Source organism: Chaetura pelagica, unplaced genomic scaffold (assembly GCF_000747805.2).
Source record: "Chaetura pelagica isolate M959 unplaced genomic scaffold, ChaPel_1.0 scaffold104, whole genome shotgun sequence".
NCBI lineage: Eukaryota > Metazoa > Chordata > Aves > Apodiformes > Apodidae > Chaetura > Chaetura pelagica.
In genome coordinates, this window is record NW_009953786.1 from 3,112,196 (window position 1) to 3,136,402 (window position 24,207).

General features: G+C 41.2%; 1 protein-coding gene across 1 annotated transcript in view; it reads left to right on the forward strand.

The window, feature by feature from the left end:
- Nucleotides 1-24,207, forward strand: part of PHLPP1 (PH domain and leucine rich repeat protein phosphatase 1) — a 72,581-nt gene that overhangs the window by 46,905 nt on the left and 1,469 nt on the right. The window contains exons 11-17 of the mRNA XM_010000956.1: nucleotides 8,405-8,605; nucleotides 9,597-9,759; nucleotides 14,827-14,957; nucleotides 18,557-18,661; nucleotides 19,547-19,741; nucleotides 21,410-21,638; nucleotides 23,594-24,207. Of these exons, the coding sequence (XP_009999258.1) occupies nucleotides 8,405-8,605; nucleotides 9,597-9,759; nucleotides 14,827-14,957; nucleotides 18,557-18,661; nucleotides 19,547-19,741; nucleotides 21,410-21,638; nucleotides 23,594-24,207 (1,638 nt within the window). The remainder of the gene's footprint in view (nucleotides 1-8,404; nucleotides 8,606-9,596; nucleotides 9,760-14,826; nucleotides 14,958-18,556; nucleotides 18,662-19,546; nucleotides 19,742-21,409; nucleotides 21,639-23,593) is intronic.

Below are 24,207 nucleotides of genomic sequence, written 5' to 3' on the forward strand. Positions count from 1 at the left end.
CTGCTGAACACCTACTTCTTGAAATCTAGCTGTAAAATGAAGCACATGCTATTTTCTACTGCATGCACTGAGATGGGTTAGTGGCAGTTTCTTTAAATACATCTTTCTTAGTCTTGTTTGATGGAGTGTGAAAGCTTTTTTTCCCTTTCAGTCAGAGGCTAGAACTTATTTATACTTGTCAAACAAAACAAAATCTCTGCATAAGGTTGTCAGAATAACTCAGTTATTCCCTTGTCCTTGCTTTGTGAAATTTTTATGCCTTTGAAATGTTTGTCACTAATTTAGCTGGTGTCACCAGTTGATCTGCTTTCTGGATTCTTATTTTTATGCTGCTGTTTCTTTAGTCTTAGTCTTCATAATATTTTTTCCTGGGTGTGAACCTGCTCTGTGAAGTGGCTCTGATTGAAATATTGGAGGTTGATAGGATAGTTTGGGCATAGTGGATGGGCTTGCCCCACTTGGTGTCTGCGTTCCTTGCTCCTCTGCACTTCCCCAGATAGTCATAGAATTTCTGGCTGTTCAACCCATGCATAATTTAACAGACAGTGAGATTGTGTGCTGTGGAGTTTTATTTCTGATCCTGGCTGTAACAAGGGAAGAGGCTACTCCCGGGTGTCTTGAGTGATGGAGAAGCAAAAGGAGCGGTGATCTCACTGTCACAGCTCCTCGCCCAGTGAAGTGTATTGCGAAACCCTTGCCCGTATGCTGTTGTTCATACTGTCATGAACCTCTGGTTAAATTTCCTGGGATTCGCAGCTTTGGGAGTTGGAGAATTCTTGGAGAAGAAGTTGGAGAAAGTTTATGGTTGAGATGATTTCTAAATAAGCTCTTGACTTCCTCTTAAACAGTACTGCTCTGAGCAATTTATCATTTAGGTTAAAAATTTTCTTCCAAAAGGTGAACTTTACTGGGACAGCTTTTTGGTTCTGGAAACCAGCATGTGATTAATTTCAGCCTTGATTTACTTTAAATAATCTTCAGAATAATTTTTGTATTTTGATTTTATTGGGTTTTTTGAACAACACTATTGCATGCATGTCTGTATTTAATCCTCTGTAGGGTACCACCTTTGAAACAAATTATCAGCAAAGTTATTCTGATGCTAATTTGTTATTTCAGCTGAGACTTTTCATCAAAGTGCAGTGAAAGCTTTGAAACTTAGCAATATTGCTACTGTAATAATTGGGATTATCTCGCCCATTTCTGTTTAAAAGTGGTGAAACTCATAGTCTGTTCGTGGGCAAGGATGTTTCATACCAGCAGCTGTAATTGTCTGGTGGATGACTTTTCAAACTATTGTACATTAGAGACTGCATGAACTTTAGAAATGGAAACTTGTAAAAATTGCTTTTTTACAGGAAGTTGCAAAATTAGGTCAATAAAAAAATCCTATTTACAGGTCCCAAGTTGAAATTCCTATCTCTTAACTTGGAAAGGAAATAAAAAACATTAAGTTTCAGAAAGGTACATACTTTTCAGTAAGGTTCTTTGAAAGCAAAGAGAGAAAAAAATTGTAAAATTGATATTAAAACCTGATTGTAGATGTAGGATATAAATCCATGCAATTTTGGCAGTGAGAAAAAACCTGAATAAATTTTTTTTGTACTGCAACTCATCTTTTTTAACTGAGCTGCGAAACTACAGACAACGTTTCATTTTCTTCTTGTGACGCCAAAATGAACAAGAACCGGCTAAAAACAGAATTCCTGGTAGTTTTCGGAAGTTACTAAATGTGTGCTGAGAAGAGGTGGAATTGAAAAATACATTGAATAACAGTATTAAATTGCTAATTCAGACTCGGGGATTTTTTCCCTCTGCAGCTTTGATGTTCTTCATCTTTCAAGCAGTACAGGACACATATTTTGAAGTCTTCTATGGGTGTTAAAGTCATGCACCATTGCAGGAAATGAACAGAGATCACCCATTCTGGCATCTCATTGCCACTGCAGTCTCACTTGCTCATTGTGATAATAGAAGCAATTGGCTGGGGTGGTTTTTTCCCCCCTTCTTCCCTAGCCCTTTACTGGTTTAGATGACTTGGCTTGTCCTTACTGGTGCTTCTGTGACTGCTGCAGAAGTCATAACTGTAAAGGAAAACAGCATTGCCGATTAGTGCACAATGTCTGAGCTTTAGGTTTGGAATTTCCTGCAAGAATCATCTTTATTTCATTTTCAAATGTTTTCATCTGGCAGCAGCTAAGCATCAACATAGATGGGTCTGGGCCAAGGAGAGGTGTTCAGGGGGTTGTTTTGTTCTAAAAAGGTAAAATACTTCTCTTCTCCAAGCATTCCCTGGGAAGCACAATCTGTACTGCCAGACGTGCCAAGAAAACTGGGTTCCCTGAGCGGTCTGCCATGGTCTCCACCCAGTGTGTAGTGTTGGGCAAATCACTTTACCTTGCAGAACCTTTATCTCTCCATAAAATAGCTTACCTTTTGCAGTCTTGAAAAGATTAGTTTTGTAGTTTTTTGAAGTTACTCGGCTCTGTGCAACTGACAGATGATACCTTGTCTTGATATGAAGTCTCATGCTGTGAATTATAAATGCTTTCTCCTCTCAGCCCTGAATATTTGACAAAGTGGGTGTGAAGTGCCTTGGGCAAACTTCATCACAAGCACTGGTGGGCTTTGGCTTTGACATCTGGAACATCTGAGGAAGGGAAGGAAATCAGTACATTGATACACAAAGAAAGAACATCACTTTCATAAAAAAAAAAAGAAAAACTGAAAAACTTCTGAACTTCTGTACTCTTAAAAGCAGAATCAACAAACATCACTTTTCTGCTTCAGTCCTTAGAAAAAACAATGAAAAGGTGTCATTGTCTGCTAAAGAGTATAATTTAGGGATATTTTGTTGGTCTGGTTTTTAATTATTTTTTTCTATTTTAAACTGTTTCTTGAAGAGAAATCCGGGGCTAGCCTCTGAAACATTTTTCTGACCAAGACACAACTTGGTTCTGTTTATTGCAATGAAAATATGCACATCTTGATCATGTTAGCAAGGCTTTCACTTGTAGGGTGGGGATTTTCTTGGCAAGATGACCGCCACTGAGGCAGCCAGATAATCTCTTCATTTCTCATTACCAGATGCTGCAAAAAGAGAGCATTCATGCAAGTGCTGCAACTGCTGGGGAAAACTCCCAGGCTGGTTCCTGAACCTTTTTTTGTGCACCTGCATTCCAGCAGCCTTTAGTTTGTATCCAGTGCTTCATCTGTTGTGGTGCCTTTCCTGCTCTGTCCCATTCTCCTACATGCTTTTTACTGCCTTCCTTAACCATGCTGCAAACTGCTGTTGGATTGCATGAAAACAGTTCTACAAAATGTTTGATAGGTCAAGGTTTCAAGAGTTTTAGCAGAGCGTGATAGAAAAGCAGTGGCAGTGGTCAGAGGGCATTAAAAAGTGAGACAGTGCTAAAGGGGGAGAGTTTGCCTCTTGCCTAAGCTTTCTTTCCAGTTAGTATGAACATGTTCAGTATAAATCCTTAACACATCTATGAGACTGTTTAAAGTAGTTGTGGGGTGTAGATGTAGCTGTGATGTGCACAGCTGAAACCCTGGGCTTCGTTTTCTTACTTCTGGTAGTGGCCAAGCCAGTGTCACCTACTAAAAGCCCATCTAGGATCTCATCTGCATGATTCTTGTTGTCGGCTTTGTTCAGCTGTTCTTATCTGTTTTAATGTTTGTTTGCTTTGATTCTATTTATTTTAATTTGTTACAGGTTTTGTTTGTGGTGTTTGTTGTTGGTTTTGGGTTTTTTTGCTGGAGTTTTGGAAGGTAACCCAGTTAAACTTGCTCTTGTTTGGTATTTGCTGTTTCCACCCACTGCAGCTGCTTCTTTTTGATGCAAGTATTCAACCTTATCATGGATGCAGGTGAAGTGGGGGAAGAAATAAATTCAAATGAGTGTGAAGAGCTATTTAAGTGTTTGATGTACATACTTCTGTTGCAGAAATCCATTTAGCTGCCTTTGTTTCCTTGCTGGTAGGTTAGTGTTTGCAAGCAGATGTATTAGAAATTGGGGAAATCCCAGTTAATGAAACAGCTACAGATAGGTTAGAAAGTAAGAGCTGAGCAGACACCAGCAATTGTGGGTTTTTTGGCAGACCATCAACAGGAAGGGGATTCACTTAAGTGTTTCTGTCCTTTCAATTTTTTATTTATTTTTTTTTTAAGGAGCAGCAATATTCTTGTTTGCATGGGCTGGCAAAACTGCCTTCATTTTTCCTTCCTCCCCCATTCTTTTTCCCCTCAGACACACTTAGTTTACAGGGTTCTTTCTCACACACCTGCTGCCACAGTTGTGAATGATTGTAGGATCAGGCGATCAGAAATTGATGGCATCTCTCTGCAGAAGGGACTTGAACAAATTTTGATTGCTCTGCGCTGATGGACATCTTGGGGCACAGGCCAAACTGGAGATCTTGATTTCTCTGCATATTCTCTTTTTGCAGCTGTAGTATTCTTCCCAACTCTTATCAGTACTTTCAAGCTAAGCACAGTGGTTTTGATTTGCTTCTGCTTTGCCATTGGATGCAGTTATCTGTGTTGCTCCTTTTAATGTTTAACATTCCTAAGATTTTTTGGAGGACTTATATTTTCCAATGATGGCTATGCCTTACAAGCAAGCCAAGTTTGCCAGGCTGCCTCAGAACACACTGAGGAACTGAAAGATGCTGTAATCTCACAATTGTCTATATTCAAATTTTATGTGTGCTAAGAGGTAGTGCGAAAAAAAATTTTGAACCTTGTGCAGTTTTTGGTAGATTTTCTTCCTCTGCTTTTGGCAGTTCAAACCTAGATCAGGATCTTCTGGGTTTAGGTAGAGAATGCCTGTGACTACATACTAGGGCTGTTTTGTTGAATTAGATCTAGGTCCTTGTTTGTAGCCTATTCTTTGGGGTGGTCTTTCTTCTGGAGATGTTAAATCCAGCAAGGGATTGTACTTTAATACCCCATAAAACTCAAGGTGACTTATTCCAGCCAGAGATCAGTGTTTATATTATTACCCCAGAGGTGAATTTGCAGCTTGTCAAAGCTGAAGGATTCTGCCATCTCCCTGCCAGCACCTTCGTTTCTTTCTTAATCTCCAGCACTTTTTTAGTACTTGTTAATTCATGCTCCCCTCGCTATTTTATACTCTGGTATGTGTGCAGGCTGCTGAATTCAGGTTTTTGTAGTGATGCTGTACTTTTTTTCATGAGCTTGTGGTATAGTGTGTGGGTGGAATTGGAAAGGGAAACAATTAATTTTGGACTGAGCTTTAATACTTGACATTCTGCTTCCATCTGATAAGCAATATGAGTGGGATAACTCCAAGGAACATGAATCAGTTTAAGTCTATGCACAAGAGAGATGGGAACAGTTGTGCCCAAAAGTAAATTTCCACTCCTCTGGAGGGCATTTTTAAGATGTGCCTTCTAAGGTAGCAGCTGGCGTGTTGCATGAGGATGAAGAAACAGGGGAGTGGAAATAACCTGAAGGAGGACTCCTGTATTAAATCATCATGAGGGAAAACCTAATGGGCAAGTACAGATTTATTTTTTATTTTGGACATGAAATGATTGCACAGAATTGGCAAAGCTTTGGCAGTAGAAATCTGCTTGTTTGTTCTGCCCAAAGAATGGTGTCCCTTTGTGTTTTGTTGTGGTTTTTTTTCTAAATCCAGAGATTCTCTTCACAGAATGATCATTTAAGAATATTTTTACCATTTTTGTATAACAGCTGGTCAAAAGGAACATGTAAATAAGAAGCATACTCTTTTCTAAAAAGTTAAATTAAATTTTAATGATGTCATATAGACATCATTAGTATATGACTATCCTGAACCTCACTGTGGAGTGCTACCCAGCCGAGAGATGTTATGTCTGGTGTTAGACAAGATACCCTGATACCACAGCGTTCTCCTATTAATCGCCACCTAAACCTCGTTCACATCACTGCACTAAGCTGTAGGTCGTGATGATGGGATTTATTTTCTAAGTTGTTGTGTCACTCTCTGGAAGATCTGGCAAAAGGATGGGGGCTACAGCACAGGAACTCTTCTCCCTCCTTTCCCCGGTGGAAAATATAAGCATCAAAACTTATTTTTGGCAGGAATATACAGATTTGGGCCTCTTTTAAATACCAATGAGGGGAGAGCCTGAAATTTCATGTTGTATTCCACCAATGTTGAAATTTGATTAAAAACAAAAGAGCTTTTGTTTGATTCATTTTTCTTTTTTATTAAAAACGCTTCAGTATAGTAGACTGTATTAATTTCAACTTTTCAGAGCAATGTAATCTTTCTTCCTTGAAGCTTTCAGCTGGATGTTGGGCTAGGTGTACTTGAGAAAACTTACATTCTTCTAAACTTCATAGCCTTAAGTTGCTCTCTAGGTTATCTGTTTTTATTACTTAAGCCTTTCCTGGTTGAGCTGAAGATGACCTCTTTGTACTGTAAGTGGTATAAAAGATATTGTGGCTTTAATTCTAATCCAAATGTCTTTTTTGTGAAGAAGGAAGACTGTCATGCATATCAAGTTGAAGTTGCCAAAGTAATAGTTGTCTGCACTTCAGCAATAGGTGTGCTAGGTGGTGTTTGTTCAAGTACAGGAGCTGTTGATGTGGTATGCTTCAGTTTAATAATCCAACTTTAAATGAGCTTAATATATTTTTAGCTTATAGCTTAAGGGTGAAATTGAGCGGCATCTTTTGGAATAAATAAATAATTTTAAAATTCCTTTCAGCTGCATTTTCCTTTCTCTGCATTAATCTTCCCTCTCTTCCCTTCCTCCTCTGGAGTCTTAACCAGCCTTGTGAATAATGAATGAGCCTGAGGATTAAACTGTTTCTCCAAAGTGGTCTCCTCTGTTTGTGTAAAACAGCTAACCTAGTTTCAGTTCAATGCTTAGAGATTTCTGCTTCTAATGGAAATAGTGGGGTTTTTTTAATCCTTTGGCATTCCACGTGACTCCTCTGTAGCATGTCTGACCCTTATTTGCTGCTGAGCAAGTTTCAACCAGCTGCAACTCTTGCAAATCCACTTCATTCATTAATAGACCTTAAAGGTCAGTGTGGATTCCCGCATGCATGGGAGAAGCTATCGCTATTTTATCACTGAAGCTTGATGACAGGAGTGCACCTACCTTGTGAGTCCTGATCAGTGACTTTATAGGCCAGCTCATTTCTGAGTCTTGTTTCTTGACTGTAGCTTTGCCCATTGCAACTGACTGTTCCTGTTAGCTGGTACAAGCAGTGCAGACTGGCAGGCAAGCACTTTCTTCTGTATCGAAAGTTCTCTAAGGCAGCCTTTTCTGAAAAGAGGAGGAAGGAAGAGACAGGTCTTATTTCTGTTGAAAAGGCATGTTTGTGCCAGGGTTGGGTACTAAAGAATAAATAGCCTTATTTTTCCATTTCTTTGGAATTGCTTGTGTGAATTCTAGCCGTTGAGATGCCTACAGTGTGTATTCCTCCAGTGCTGCTGTGATCACCAAACTCCCCTAGTGAAACATGACTCTTGTGCCCACAGAAGGTGACTAGCCTGAGTGGGCAGTGCCTGTACCTCAAGAGGGTTTGTTCCCATCCTGGAAAAAAGTTATTTTAGGGAGGAAAGAATAACTTAATTTCTGTGCTTCTTCAGTCCTTGTTGCTTGTGGTGGGACTGCAGTGACAAGGGCTTCTTCTGCTCTGGGGAGTTAGGGGATGGGCACTCAGGAACTACGAAGAGATCTGCCTGTCTTGCTGCATACATCAGCAAGCAAGTACATAAATTTTTAAACTTAATTTACTATTAGTGCTGTCTCTCTCTAAAATCTAAAAGGCAAATTACTGCTTGATCTTAGGTTTTTTGTGACTGGTGCATCTTTAGTTATCCAGATATTCTAAGAATACTTTTTCATATTTTGTAGTTGCTTTCTGGCCTGCAGGTTTAAACAAAATATTGTCTGTACCCTAGCCAATATTTACCATACTGAAAAATTGGCTGGCTTTTTAACCAATTATTTCTTTTAGGCACTTGAAGGGCAGCTACACTCATGGGTTGTTGATGATGAATTCAGAATTCATTTTTATGTGGAATGAATATGGAAATGATGTGGTTTGTTATTGCTGTTACTTGTAGAGACATCTGTAGGACAGTTGGAGGCACTGAGGTCTTGATAATGGGTAGAGGCATTTTGACATTTTGCTGATGTTTGTTAGTATGAATGTGTTCATTTAAAAACATGATCAGAAGTTTTGTTCATAGAATGCTAATTTTTTGGTCTTGCTATTAATTGTTGACAACTTGTTACTTTTGACCTTTTGCTTAGCTTAGCTATGACCTTGCCTAACTTAGCTTTTAAAAATAGAGATTTTTTTATTTATCCTTCTAGACAAAACCTGCAGGATGTTTCACTGAACTCCTTTATCCAACTTCTGTTTGCAGCCTGAGATTTCTTAATGCCTCTGCCAACAAACTGGAAATGCTTCCTCCAGCCACTCTTTCTGAAGAAACCCATAGCATCTTACAGGAGTTGTACTTGACCAATAACAACCTCACAGATAAATGTGTACCCTTGCTAACAGGTCATCCACACCTGAAAATTTTGCACATGGCTTACAACCGCCTGCAGAGCTTCCCTGCCAGGTAAGGACGTGCTCCCACTGCCTCTGGCCCAGCCGCCGGTGGGCATCGTGAAACATTCTCACATTGAGAACTAAATTGCGCAGCAACGTGGTGGCGCAGGTTGCATTTTGAGTGCAGTGATAGTGCAGTGGGTGGATTCACCTGCTGTGCCCTCTTGCACCTTGCTGTCCTCCCTTGCGTTACACAGACAAGCGAGTGCTGCATGTTGGTGTGTTTTGATTGCCCTTGGAATTCTTTTCAACTGGATTAGTTTGGCAGGACTGCAGTATGCTTTTGAAGTCAAGCAAGGTCTTCTGTTCTCCCGGGTTTGCTCCCTTTGCTTACATCTGGTGGCCTTCTCCTTAAGAGAGATCATAGTAGTCTGAAAGTGTCCTCTGGAAGTGGACTAAACTCCACTGGAAAAAAATGCTCTCACTCCAGAAGGAGATTCTGCTTTGGCAGCAATTTCTGTACTTTCAATTCACTCTGTTTTAATCAGAAGTCTTTCAAGTGTAGGATGTGTGCTATAAAGCTGATGGGGTACAACCTTGGAAAAGAGATGCCAGTAAATAAAGGAAGAGACATCTCTGCCCTTGTATGATATTCTAAGCAGCTGGGCTTCCATGGCAAGGAGGAGGGAGGTGAATTAGGGAGAAGAGCTGAGTGTGTTGTCAGAAGATGGAAGGGCAAATCTGAGGTGAAGTGAGAAACTAGGGCTGAAAGAAAGAGAAGGGAAGAAGAGTGAATGTGAGCTGGTGAGCAGGGGGAATGTAAGCAAAATAAGTGACTTGAAAAGTAGCATTGACAAAACATTAACAGAAGAAGCACACATTTTGTTCCCCAGCTGTGTTAGCATCTGATGTGAGGAAAGGTGACAGATACTTCTGTGAACAAGGACCAAAGTCTGCAGTTTTATTTTCTTAGAACAATTAAGACCACTGCTCTTACCACCACTTCATAATAAAATTTTTGTCTGTTAAAAGAAAAAATTCTCAAACTTCTGTTTTCACAGCAAAATGGCCAAGTTGGAAGAGTTGGAGGAAATTGATATTAGTGGGAACAAACTGAAAGCCATTCCAACAACCATCATGAATTGCAGACGTATGCATACTGTAATTGCTCACTCCAACTGCATCGAAGTCTTCCCTGAAGTTATGCAGCTTTCTGAAATAAAGGTAAGGTATGAATGTGCTGTGAAAGAAGCAAGTATAATGCAACTTTACCAATTCTATTTACCCTCAGGTCTTACTGCTACAAGGTAGTATACTCCCAGAAATTACAAAGATCAGACAGCTGCGTTGTCCTCTGAGGTTATATACAAAATATTTGTCCCTGTGCCGCCTCAGACTGGAAGGGAAGAATAGCCTCAAAATCTGATTTTTATGCTCACCTTCACCAGATCTTATCTTCTCTGCCAAATAAGTGTTAATTGTCTTCCAGTGCCAGTCTGTTAGGATACGACTTAAACACTTGGCAAGAGCTACGCGTAATTAACTCTTGCTTCCTTGGCAACTGGTTGATTGTGTAGGAATGGACTTTGTTTAGAGCATGTGTAAAAAACTGCTGAAGCTGTGAAAAGGGGTAGGCCTTGGGGACAGAGATAAATTCCAGGAGTGCAGGATTTGAGAATTTAGCCAAGCTACTTCAATTTTCCTAAATGCAGTCATATTTTGAACAAGTGGAGTAATGCTTAATCCATCTATTATATGTGTTTCCAGAAGTAATTCTGTACTTTTCCTGACACTTGTTTTTGTGGGATGCATTCTTTGCTTGACCACGCTGAAGAGCACTACAGCTTACCTTTTGTGAATCAAGTTCCTGTTTCTCGCCTGGCTGTAGTGCAGGGTATTTTGTGCTGCAGGCTGGTTCTGCTGGCCAGACCTGGGAGATGGTTAACTCACAGCATACAAATCTTGTGATATGGCAGAAAATCCATGGTTCTCCCAGGCTGAGAACTGATTACCTATTCATGGACAACTTAAGTGTCCTTAGGGCATTCTGTGAAGTCAGAAGGCCAAGTTCCCAGACTGCCATGTGTGCCTCAGTGTCTGGGGTCAGGCAAAGCAGCAGGAGCAATAATTGCGTTGGACAGCAAGTACATGTAAAGATGAGCTTTGTGGTTTTAGCCAGGAAATCTCAAACAAACTTGTGGGTTTTTGAATACTCCTCCCTCTTTGGAACAATGGCCTGAGGAAGTGGAGAGCCATTTAGAATTCATCAGAAGTAAAGCCTTTTTTCTTAGAGGAAGAATTGGGGTGGGGGAGTGAGGCTCTGTGCAGTAAACATTTCTTTAAAAGTATGAGGGTGATGTCAGCCAGAAAAACCCAGATGAGGATAATGTAAACATGCTGGTAGAGAACAGTCAACTTTTTCCTTTTCGCGCATTTTGGGGAAAGTTAAATGTTTTATAAAAACATCAGTATTTAAAGTGTTACTCTGCCACAGTGCTCAGCAGAAAAATGCTCTTGGAGGACCTGGCACTTTCTTCCTGCTAGTTCCCTATGGTTATTTAGTTCTCCTAGCAGAAGAAAGGCATGGACATAACTAACTGGGACTGCAGGGGTAGCATGCATGACTTCATCTAAGAGGACACAGTGCTCTAGTACTCCACCTTTGTGGACAGAAAATGCCCAGTCATTACTCAATCCTGTTTTTTTACTTAGATGAGTTTGTATAGTTGCCAGATGGAAAGGTGCCTTCTTGGGCATGGAGGTGGTTCTAGCCTCTCAGTGATTTCTCTCGGTCAGGGTTGGTGTTTTTCAGTTTGGAGACCAAGTCTGTGCTTCCTGTTTGTGTCCATAACTGGAGCTCCTCCTTAGGTATGTGAGAACATTCAGAATGTGCCACAGTAAGTTCAGAATTTATTCTTTGAGTATGGATTTGGTTTTGAGGTGAAGTAATGCTGCTTGTAGCAAAGCAGAAAGTAGTATAGTATCATGTCACCTCTGTGATTATATCATATTTGATGGTTAATTTTAACTGAGGTGGCATTCAAACCCTCTCAGCTTCTTAGGCAACACTGTTACCTGAGGTAATGGGTGTTTTACTTTTGTGTTTAATTAGCCTGAGAGGCTGATAGGTTATGTTTTTGGAGTCAGTAATACTGGAACAGTTAGTAGCAGCAGTTACTGTGCTGTCTGAAATGATTTCGGAAGGAAAGTTAGTGTAAATTATGCTTTTACACATGCAGTAACTCTGGGATTTCCAAACACAAGGTCATTTCAGTGATGCAATGGTCTTTAAGCCTTTTTTACATACTACAGTCAAGGCTACAGAAGTTGTGTTGTTCTCTCTGTTAAAGAGCTTAGTGGTTGTCTCTGAGCTATCTTACACAATAAATTTTTTAGGGTTTATATTGTATTTTATGACAGTTATTTGTACTGTCAAAGTTAGCTTTATCATTGCATACTGAAATGTATTCTGCAATTTGGTTGAACAGCTGGAAGCACACACACTTGAGTCAGTACCCTATCAGACTCTTCCTTACAGTTGTTCTTTGACTTAAGTTTTCTTCCCTTACAAAATAATAAAGGGCATTTTAGAAGTTAGCCAGCATCCTGGTGTTCTTCTGCAGTCAAGCAGTTGAGCAGTCCTTACTGCTTGAGCAGAGCCCAGAAACCCAGGTTTGCTTTTCCCAGCTGGGACCTGACTTGACTTTTATCATTCAGTTTTTATTAATTGGTGAGTTGCTTCTCTTTCATAGTTGCCTTGCCGGGCTGCTGCAGCGAGGGTGATACGGAGGTTTCTTCTTCTGGCTTTTGGTCAAGCTTATCTTTCACAGGAGCATTACCTTGAGATCCAAAATAAGCGAAGTTCTAGTTACAGTAGCATCTTACAGATGAAACTCAATCTTTGGTAGTTTTTCTTCTAATCAATAGGTTACTATTGGTGTGGCCACCTGCAGTCACAACTGGAGATAATTTAAATCCTTTCCAGCCTTGAACAAAACAGTTACAAAGCTCTAAATGCAGTTTAAGCAAATGCTGAATATTAGGCCTTGCCTACCAGCTGTCAGGTCCAGTACAAAATTCTGTGTGCTGTTGCAGGAGTTGTTCTTCTGGTGCTACGTGGGTGGGACTAAATCACCTTGCAGTAAAATAATGCATGAGGAAATTGGGACCAGTTAGGAAATACACTTTCCTGCTTGTCCAGGGAGTAGAATAAGGACTAAATTTAACATAGATTTGCTGAAAGTCCCTTAGCCTATTTGTGAAACAGCACAATTCACATCTAAGAAATCCTAACCTGAGAAATAACCAGTCTTCACTGGTGCCAAGGACCAAAGGATATGCTGTAGAGTGTTGCTACCTTTGGAGTATCAGGCATTTAATGAGAACAATGAAATTACTCCACCGATTTTTGTGCCTGTTATTCCAGCATGTTCTTCCATCAAATTCGTAATGACACAGAGTTGTTGAACACAGCAAGGCCTGCTGGCAGCTTCTTTAATCTGCAAAGTAATTACTGGCTCTCTGGAAGCAGCAAGGAGTTGCGCAGAGGAAAAAAGCTCACTAGAATAACTGTTCTGTTAAGCTGTCTACTATTTTGTTTGCGTGACAGATTTAAACTCTGATTTCCTTATCAGGCTTAGATAACGTCAGCAGTTTGTTCTTCATAGATAATAAGGCCTCCATGCCGGACAACATCAGGATTCAAGATTTGGGTTGGAAATTTGTTTCCGTTGTGTGTATTTAATTAAATGTTAGAAGATTTTTTTTTTTTCCAGATTTTATTAGGTTGCCTTATACCTTCTTCCAGGTCAGGACCCAATTTCTTTCAATATACCTACAAAAATTAAAATGTCTCACTTGTGTATCATTGGAATTGCATGATGGTCAAAATGCAGCTAGGATAAGCCTCCCTCCAGCCCTTTCAACTTTGTGTTATTAAAGTTTTTGAAGTCTTTCTCTTTTTGCAGGTTGGAAGTAGAAAATAGTCGTTCTGAAAGATGTCGATAGCTTTTCTATCGTCTGTTAAATAGAAGTCTGCTCTGTCTTAGATTTTTTTTGTGTGTGTGTGGTTTTTGCTACATGCCACAGTAGTGGTCCTGTTATTTTAAAAGTTTTTTTTTTTCCAGATTTTATTAGGTTGCCTTATACCTTCTTCCAGGTCAGGACCCAATTTCTTTCAATATACCTACAAAAATTAAAATGTCTCACTTGTGTATCATTGGAATTGCATGATGGTCAAAATGCAGCTAGGATAAGCCTCCCTCCAGCCCTTTCAACTTTGTGTTATTAAAGTTTTTGAAGTCTTTCTCTTTTTGCAGGTTGGAAGTAGAAAATAGTCGTTCTGAAAGATGTCGATAGCTTTTCTATCGTCTGTTAAATAGAAGTCTGCTCTGTCTTAGATTTTTTGTGTGTGTGTGTGGTTTTTGCTACATGCCACAGTAGTGGTCCTGTTATAGGGTTTGGAGAGTTTCTTTTGTTCTGAAATGCTGTACTTATCCCTGTGTATTGACTTCCATCTGGATATGCAGCTTTAAACAACGTTTGTTTGGGGATTTTGTCATTCTAGTGCACTTGCTCTAGCTAATTTGTACTTTGCTCATGGATAGCCAGCAGGTTTCTCTGCTGTTTTGTATCATATTTTTTCTAAAATACTTAAGCTGTAATTTTTTCACTAATTTTATTGACTCCATGTTAAATACGAATACATCTAAGATGACACAAATTTAAACCATGTTTCAAACTGCTCCAGTATTTTTTTCCTTTCTACATCTAATCCTCCCCTCCACATGAATTCACAACCCTGCCTATTTTAATATCCCTTGGTAACTACTGAATTCCCAAGAGCCTGCTCATACTCATGCCAGTTTAAACTGACTTCAGAGAAGAGACTTATGCCAGTGGCTTAGAAGTCCCAGTTGTATCCATCTCTGTTTTCTTTATCTATTAAAAGACTGGTTTAATCAGTAACATTTTTTTTCTTAAATACTTGAAAATACGTGGACCGTCTTTGTGAAGAACAGACAAAACTTACTGGTTTTGTAGTAAGATGACACCTAGCCAGAGATGGAAATGAAGGGAACATATTTCTAGGTGTCCCAGACATCTGGTGAGATGGCTAAATGCCATATTAATTTCTTTTGTAGGAATTGCTTTCTTGAGTGAATGGTCTTAGGTCTCAGTTGCAGCATTAATAGTTCATGAAATAGTGCATTGCTACATTTAACTAAAATTTGTATGGTTTTGATGACAGCTGAATTCTCTTGCTTATATTTGGCTGCTTTCCTTTTGCAGTGTGTGGACCTAAGCTGTAATGAACTGAGTGAAGTCACATTGCCTGAAAACCTGCCTCCAAAACTACAAGAGCTGGACCTGACTGGAAATCCCAGATTAGCCTTGGATCACAAAACCCTAGAGCTGCTGAAGTAAGTTACCTTGCAGAGTGAGGAGGGGGCAGAGCAGCTCCTGTCACTAGAGTGTGACAAAACCACCATACACAGAAGTGTAACTCTCTTGGAAGGAGTAAAGCTCCCTGTTGTCAGTGGATCAGATAGTAACAGATTATGTGAATAGGTCAGAAATCAGTGCTTTGTTTAAGAGGATGACTTGACCTGCATCAGTGCAATTACTTTCAGATGTAACTCCTGAAGGGGTCTGCCAGCTGGTGTAACCACTCTTGGGCCAGTTTGATCTCTGTTTTATTTCTGACATTAGATTCAGCCAAAATACTTGGTTTGTTCCACAGTACTTTATTTACTGTTCCACAGTTACTTTATTTTTTTACTCACGTTCATTATTGAGCTGCATTTTACCTCTTCACATACTATTTCTTGTTACCTTTCATACCTCCTCTCTGCTTTTGTCCTAGCATTTTCTTTTTACTCTTCATATTTAAAGCTTTCCTTAAGAGTTGCATCTCCCATTCTGTTTGCAGCAAAACTAGCTCCCTTGCTTTGGAACCATCCGTTTCCTTCCTGTCTACCTGTTTGTTTCCTACCCTGAGACTTTAGTGTTACCCAAAACTGCAGTTCACCAAGTGCTTTGTGCCTCCTTCCACAGTGTGCTGGGAAACTGTTGCACTAAACCAGATCACCTGTGGACTGTGGTGCTGTCGAGCTTTATTTATGTCCTGGAGGGAGCTGCACCAGCTCCAAGTTTCCTTCTAAATCTCTTGGAGCTTTAAATATTTAATGACTCCCAGAAGGGTTGATTTAATTTTTAGGGGTTGAACAGTTACTTCATGTTGCTTGCTTTTAAATGGTTAGGATCAGACAGTGGAGTGATAAACCTCATCTATTGCGCAAGCAAGGGAAGCTTACAGTGTGAGTTTGCTTTTAGTTTGAATCTGTGGATTTTATCCAAGTTAAATGGAAATTTGAAATGATGAGTTTTCACAAATAAAAATGAGTCCATGTTCTGTATCAGACAGTGGGGAAAAAAAGGGGAGTTCTTCTATTTTAAGAGCTGCTTTATTGTATACTAGAGACCTTCCTGAATAAACAGTGTGTAATGTTGCTCTGGTTCATAGGGGGAAAAAAATAAATGTGTATATTACAAAGTTAATTACACTGTGTTGAAACTTGAAGTGAAATACCAGGTTTTCTTGTGTATAGCCCAGCTGACAAGATGGACAAGCCAATGTCTCTCCACTTCAGTTTTCAGGCATCATGACCTACAGCAGTATCCTACAACAAATATAAGTCCTAAGAAGTGGAAGAGTAGTGTGGCCCAGTTTGAATGCCATCTTTTCATTAGCATATGCATTGTCTCTAATTCACAAAAAAAACTTCTTTGCTCTTATGTATGCATTTTGTTTGGTTATTTGAGTTTTTTTACTGCATCATTCTTAAAACCTCAGGTCTGTTCTCTTCCCTAATATTCCTTAGCCACTGTCAGGTGTTTCAGGCCTCCTGAGAGGCTTCTTAGTGTCTGTATTGATACATTACACTGACTTCTACAGCATACTGCTATAGTTGACTGTGAGGGAGGAGGTCTTTCTTTCACTTGTTTTTTTGTGCAGGCACAAAAATATTTGTGTACTTGGTACTTTTTATATCTTCCTTCTGCATGTGAAAGGCAGCTTTCCATCTGCGCCCTGGCAGGATTCTAGGAGGTAGTAGGTTAATATGTATTCTCAGTACTGGTGAGAAGAGTAGTCCTGTCATGCATGCTTGCTTTTTTAATATGTATGGAGATCTTAAAGGAAGCTTGAATGCTTAGGAGGACGTTGCCAAGTGATTTATTTGATCTAAGAATTTTCAGTAGCAATTAAAATGAAAAAGAAAGAAAAGATGCTGCCACTCTGCTGTTTCTTTGTTTTGTTTTTAGGAAAGACCATCTAGTTGAATTTTAACAGCCATTTTAAATTAGGGGGAAAATAAATCATGTTGTCCAGAAGACTCAGCCCATATTCCCTGCATATCCTGCTGGATATCATTCCTTTCTGGGCACATGGTCTATTTGTAGTGGTGCCGTTGAGGAAGCTGAAAGCCATGCATTGAGGTAGCTTTTTTCACCACTGCTGGGAAGCCTTGGGACAGCTCTGGGTCCTTGACCTGCCCAGAAACCAGGGGTCAGTCAACCCATTTCAAACAGAAACAAACAGTAAAACCTTTTTGATCCAAGTTCTTCTGCCCTGGAGGATAAGTGCCTTGTGTGAAAAGTCTGCAAAGAAGGTGTATTTGCTTGTGTGTGTAGTGCTCTGCAGGTGCAGACAATTAAAGTCTCTGCTACTTTAGAAAAGATCCAGCTTTCCAACTTGATTTGGGCTCAGATAATCTTTCCTAATGTTTGTGGCAAGATGTTTGCCTCCTGTTTGTCACACAGAGAGCTGCAAAATCATGGGCTGAAGACATGGGGGTTCAGTGCTATTTATGCTATTTGTTTGCTTTTAATCTGCCCTTGCTGATATACATCCTGACTATTAGTGTGAAAAGAAATGGAACTGATTGTGACAGTACTTCAGGTTATTTGAAGAAGACTGTGCAGCGCTGAAAAGACTTTTCTGTGTGTTCAGGTCAGGTGGGGATTTGGATAGAGGAAAATGAATGCTTGGAGCGAGCAGTTAGACCTTTCTGCTTGTGTCCTTTTATGATTCATTTGGTTCATGAAAGGTTTGGGTGCCTTTGAAGTGTCTGCAGCGTGTGGGGAGCTCGCTTTCCCCGCCTTTGGAAGAGACCAGTAGGGAGCAGGGGGGAGGTCATCTCTCCCAAGCAAAGCAGGGCTGTGAAGAGAAGGGTTTAAACAGAGAGGGCTGGGCGCTTTTTAAAGCTGTGTGAGATATCTGACATACTGGCTAAAAGCTATGTTGGCAGTAAATTGGAGGGTAGAGGATCAAGGGCCTAAGTAAAAATTGGAATGTACAATTGAAGAGGGCAAAAGGGCTGTGGCCACAGTTGGGACTGCAGGCTGCCTCTAACAGGTTGGTGCAGGAGCAGGGTGGAGTGGGATTTCTAGTTTGCGTGCATTTTCATGGAAGGCTGTTAGTACATGTTGCTGTTTCTGAAGATTTTTTTCTTTCCTTTTTTCTCCCCCCCGCCCCCCCCCCTCTTTTTTTTTTTTCCCCTCCATTTTGGGGATGATGTGGGTTATACAGAAGGATTAATATAAGTACAATTAAAAGAGCTTGGAGACTTGTTGAAATGGGTGGGAGAGATGTATTAAGCTAAAAAAATCACTCCCCTGTGCTTGCTTTCATCAGGCTAGTGACAAATTTGCCTTGTGCGCATACTGGGCCAGGTTTGAAACAAATAGCTCAGGGGTGAAGGCAGGGAAGAGAAAAGCTGGCTAAGCAAAGCAGTGCAGCTGACACCCTCACAGAGCCTCAGTTATTTACTGCTCTTTTGTTCTTTTTATACAGATACATAAAAGTAACCACTTCGCATGCCCTGCTTTTTTTCCTCTATTAAGCGTATCACTAAGACCTAGGAAGGGAAGAAAAGGCATTATCTTCACATTTTTAGGCTAGATCACGTCAGCAGCACTTGAGTCCATGGCAACTTCTCCCCTTTCCTTTCTCTTGCAGCAATATCCGTTGCTTCAAGATCGACCAGCCCTCGGCCGGTGACGCCTCGGGAGCGCCGGCGGTGTGGAGCCACGGTTACACCGAAGCGTCGGGCGTCAAGAACAAGTACGGCCTGGTGTGGGTTGTGTACAAAGAAATCCTGTTTCCAGGGAAAGTTCTGGGGACATTTTGGGCTTCACAAAGGCAGAGGCCATGCCATGACTCTCTGTTTGTACACTGGGCCCCTGCCTGGATCTCAACTTTGGTCTTTGTTAGGGAAGTTGCTAAGATACAAGTGTAACCGCCACATTTTGTCTATGCAGGACTCCAGTACTTGGAAAAGATCTGAGTGTTTAAAAGCATTTTTCCTCTTTGCAAAGCTTCTTTATCTTCCACCAAAGGATGTTTACCAAGCAAATCAGAGATACTAAAGGAAGAGGCAGAATGGCCCAAACTCTGAATATTCATAGTGTGCAGAGCTCCTGTGACTAAGGCAGCACTTGACAAATAATGTACCAAGAGTCTGCTAGTCTCTGTGTTGCTGGCAATGTGATGAATCTTTCTTTGTTCCTTAAATACCTTTTTAGAAATCTTCTGCTACCTAGGTTTCTGCAGCAAGTGCCAGCAAGTCTTTGCTTACTTTTAACTGATTTAACACATGACTTGGTCATTGGCATGTTAAATCACAAGGGTGGATTTCCAAGGAGCAAGTGTGGTTTCAACTGATGTTTTGGGCATACTTTTTTCCCCCTATTTCTGTAAATAAGAGACTTGTTCACAAGCTAAAAAGGAGGAAAAATACTTAGACTTGAATTTCCAGTACAGTTCTCCCCATATCTTAGCACTGTTGGGTGGGCCTGACAGTTCAGAAAGCAGTCCTGAAATGCTTGTGAACAGAAGCAGTTAAAACTGTCTCTCAGACCAGGCTGTACCCTTCCGGTCAGAATCACAAGTAGAAAAATTAATAGCGGGTAGCAATAATGACATTCTACTGCTTTGCTTTTTTACTAGGCTATGTGTGGCAGCACTTTCAGCCAATAACTTCTGTGACAACAGGGAGGCACTTTATGGTGTTTTTGATGGTGACCGCAATGTGGAAGTGCCGTATCTGCTGCAGTGCACCATGAGTGATATCTTAGCAGAAGAGCTGCAGAAAACCAAAAATGAGGAGGAGTACATGATCAACACTTTCATTGTTATGCAGAGGTGAGTTGGATATGAAGACTGGTTTTACCTTGTATATGCTCACTGGGCAGTTTGTTTTCTGTCAGGTCAGATAATGCTCTTACTTCAAAAAAATGTGAGAGAGGAAAAAAGCCTTGGTATCTCCTATGGTGTTTTAATTTTTTGTATGCTTAGTGAATATTGCCCTCTGTTTATTTCAGGTGTGGGGAGAAAAAACTCGACACCTCCCCACTCAAAAAAAAAAGATACCCACCTGCAAAGTTACTAATGCTCATGACTCTGCGGTTGTTCGAGGTTTACTCTTGTGTGGTATCTTCTGCAGGTCTTGCAATTTACAATTGGCTACAACCAAAGCAGCGGTATAAACCTCTTGGCCAGCTTTTAAACTTTCTTACTTCTACTGGCTGCAAAGCCCAGGCTGATCCTTTCTGTTTCTCTCTACTGACTCAGGTTACTTAAGGCTACACAGATATTTAAAACATGTAGTCTGGGTCCTTAGAAATGTCTATTTCCTGGCATCCCTTTGGCTTAGAATATTATTTAAGCTGGACCCATCCAAAGAGGTTGTGATATGATAGTTTTGAGTGTAACAGTAGCCCTGTGTAGTGGTTTGGAAACCTGCATGCAGGCTGTTCTTAACAAAAGAAGAAATTGTGCCTGGGGAGGCATCGAGTGAAGGAAGAGTATGAAGGGAGTTAAACAAAAGAGAATGAAGAGGTCAGGGAAACAAAGGAGATTGGAGAAAGCAAATAAGCAGCTTGGAGACTGAGGAAATGGGCAAGGTTAAAAGTAGCATTTCTCATCGTTCAGTTGCTGCATGTTTGGAATGGAAAAATACTCAAGTTCTGGTATCGGGAAAGATACAGAAGCAGTAGGGGGGTGTTGAACCTTATAAAAAGGAGATAAAATGCTTCCTTTCCATATTTGCTTGTAATAGTGTCTTAGACCAATAGCTGAGAAGGTGGTTGCCATATACTTAAATTATCAAAAAATAATAACAAGTTTGAGTATCAAAAGTACTTATTCAGTGGTTTTGTTTACTACTAATGCAATTTCACAGCAATGTGGCATTCCTACAAAAAACTGATGTGTTTTTTGTTGCTGTTCTGTGGGTTTTTTTCTATTTTGGTCTCAAGTCAAAATCAGCTAACCACTTCTTTGGAGAACCAGAAATAGCATTCATTCCAGTTGCATTTAACCATTCATTAAGGGTTATTACATTTACATGCAACACTCCTCAAGTGTATTTAAAAAAAAAATAAAATCTGGAGCTTCAGAAGCCAAAGAACCAGCTGGACCTTTTCAAGCTCTACCTGCACTCATTTAGTCATCCTCAGTACTTTCCTAATGCTCTCTATTTCTCTCAATCTGGCCTTTAAAACAAACATCTCTAAGGTATATAGAGAGACAACTGTGCAGTTCTTTAAACTGCAAAGCTGTTTGTTTTGTTTTTAAAACTGAGCAGATTATCTGTATACGTGTAAATAACATACTGCCTGAGAGTTGCATGTGGTTTCTCTGCAGTGCTGCTGTAGTGTCACTGTCTTAACAAAAGTGGAGACTTGTTTCTGTCCCAGTGATACAGAAGAGTCAATGCCCTGGGTGCTTGTGGTTGTGGCTGTTTCTCCATAGAGTCCATAACACTTGTTTTCCAATTAAAGAACAATCATTGTTTTGTTTAAATACCAGGAAACTTGGAACAGCTGGACAAAAACTTGGAGGCTCTGCTGTCCTTTGCCATATAAAACATGATCCCATGGACCCTGGTGGATGCTTCACTCTAACCTCAGCAAACGTGGGGAAGTGCCAAACCGTTCTCTGCCGGAATGGGAAACCTTTGCCTTTGTCCAGGTGTTATGTGATGAGTTGTGAAGAAGAGCTGAAGAGGATTAAGCAGCATAAGGCCATTATCACAGAGGTCAGAGAACCGCTGGGGACTGTTCCAGCTTGTATCTTCCTTGGGAGAGTATTTGCACAGCAATGCATGAAATTACATGTCGATATTAGTAGCCTCTAATGGGTGGTGTTAATGGTATGAGTTCTGGAGTTACACTTTTCCTTTCAAGGTGATTCATATCAGGCAATCGAGTTACCATGCAATCAAGTTGTTTTTCGGTCTCATTGCCATGCTGGATTTTGGTGAGCTTCAGAGAGTTAGCAACTGTGAATGTGTTGCGTTGAAACAAGAAAGCAGACACCCTCCTACTAATGGGGAGAGTAATTGCTGCTGCATTGGAGCTGTCATAAAGAGCCTCTCCACTTGAAAAGGATGAAAAGGCAGAGCACTTGGAGCAATGCCATCATTCCCTCAGGAGACTCTTTGCTCCTGGCAGGGTGACTCTGCTGTCTGAGTTCCTACATTCCCAGAGCTGCCCTTTGACAAACAGAGCATTTGCCCAAAAGGAAAACCCATCCTGTGCTCAGTTGAACCATGAGAGAGGAGAAAACTGTTGATTCCCTTTTTACAAGCATGAAGCCACCACTGTCAGTTTTGCTTTGCCTTGTGTAACATATGCATTAGAACAGAACAATACTGAATCCTCTGAATGGTGGATGAAAGGACAGAAAACTCCCTCCTGTGTGCCTGTGAGCAGGGTATGCGTGTGTAGGGCTGCATGTGTGTGTGGAATGAGTCATGTGCCTGTTGATCTTGCCAGGGAAAGGTGATGACTGGGATCTCAAATGTGACAAGTTGGAAGGGAGTCACTCCCAACATAGTTTGCATCAACCAAGGCACGCTGGTTGTGCTGTTCCATAGAGGAAAAAGGAAATTTCTGCACTGAATCTTAAGATGACTCACTGATTTTGTACATGTTGATGGCTTATCACTGCTGTCAACCTGCTAATGGGCAAGTTAACAAGCCGACAAGGTTGGTTTTTTTTCCTTCTGGCTGATTTTAAAGGGGAGGCATTTTTTAGTCTTTGTTCACTTTTCAGTGGTTATCTGCTTTATCATAGCCACTGCAGTCATGAGGAATATCAAATGAGTGTAAATCCTCACCTTTGTTATTCTTCTCAAACATGCGGTTAGCAGGGTGCAGTTATCCTCAGCAGGCTTGACAGATAGCCAGGCTTGCTGTTTCAGACACTTGCTCTGCTTATTCTGGCAGCTTGGATTCTAACCAGGACAGGATCCTGGGATTTGGATGTGCATGGGATTTACTTCTCAAATACGTCCATTTTTGCTGATGTTTTCCCTTCAGATATCATTCCTCCTCCCCTTGGAAATGCCATATCTAAGTGGAAACGTAGTAAGTAATTGGGGCATGTAAAACATTTCACTACAACTCAGCTGACTGAGAAATGCAGACTTGCTCTCTGCTGCATTTGACTTGCATGCTTCATTTAAAAGTCATATGTTATTTTTATTTTTTTAAATCAACTTTTGTTTCTGAAGTGATGAGCCAAGATGTTACAGCTGCAAGGGAAGAGTCATAATTGAATTACTTGCCTCGGTATCAAATGGAGCTGTGTGTGGTTTTGCCCTGTATAAAGCCAGATGATATTGTGGGTGGGGGAGGGGTAGGTCTGACTCACTGGTAAAACATGAGTCCAGTTGGCTCTCGCAGCTGGAGGAGCAGAATAGATGGCTCTTTGTTGCAGACTTGTGCGTTGTTGGTCTGTGCATAGGTGATGCTGATGACAAATCAGCAGGGTGTAGGAGGCGTAGCGCAGGATTGGAAACCAGCCATTTCTGTGCTTTAATCCCAGCTCTGCCACCTCTTTGCAAGGCACTTCGCCTTCCCGTCTTCTCGTATGTAAATGGTAATGTCAGGGGTACTGCAGAAACAGCCTTGGTGAAACACAGGGAAGTGCAGGTGCTGTGTATCCGGATCTGCTTTATTTCCAATTCCCTCTCCTTTCTAATTGCAGGATGGCAAAGTGAATGGTGTGACGGATTCAACAAGAATCTTGGGGTACACCTTCCTTCACCCAAGTGTTGTGCCGCGTCCTCACGTCCAGTCCATCACCTTAACTCCGCAAGATGAGTTCTTCATCCTGGGAAGCAAGGGGCTGTGGGACAGCCTCTCGATGGATGAAGCAGTGGATGCAGTCAGAAACGTGCCTGACGCGCTGGCGGCCGCCAAGAAGCTTTGCACTTTGGCCCAGGGTTACGGCTGCAACGACAGCATCAGCGCTGTTGTGGTTCAGCTTAACGTGACGGAGGACAGCTTCTGCTGCTGTGAGCTGAATGGGGTCCCACCCCCCAGCCCGGGCATCTTCCCCCAGTCGGTCAACGTGGTCATCAAGGACAGGCCGGCCGACGCGCTGGGGATGCCGTCTTCGAGCAGCGGCATGGCATCGGAGATCAGCAGCGAGATCTCCACCTCGGAGATGAGCAGCGAGGTGGGCTCCACGGCCTCCGACGAGCCTCCGCAGGTTGCCATGAACGAGAGCAGCCCGGCCTACCCGGGGGAGCAGCGCTGCATGCTGCACCCCGTCTGCCTCTCCGGCTCGTTCCAGCGGCAGCTTTCCAGCGCCACCTT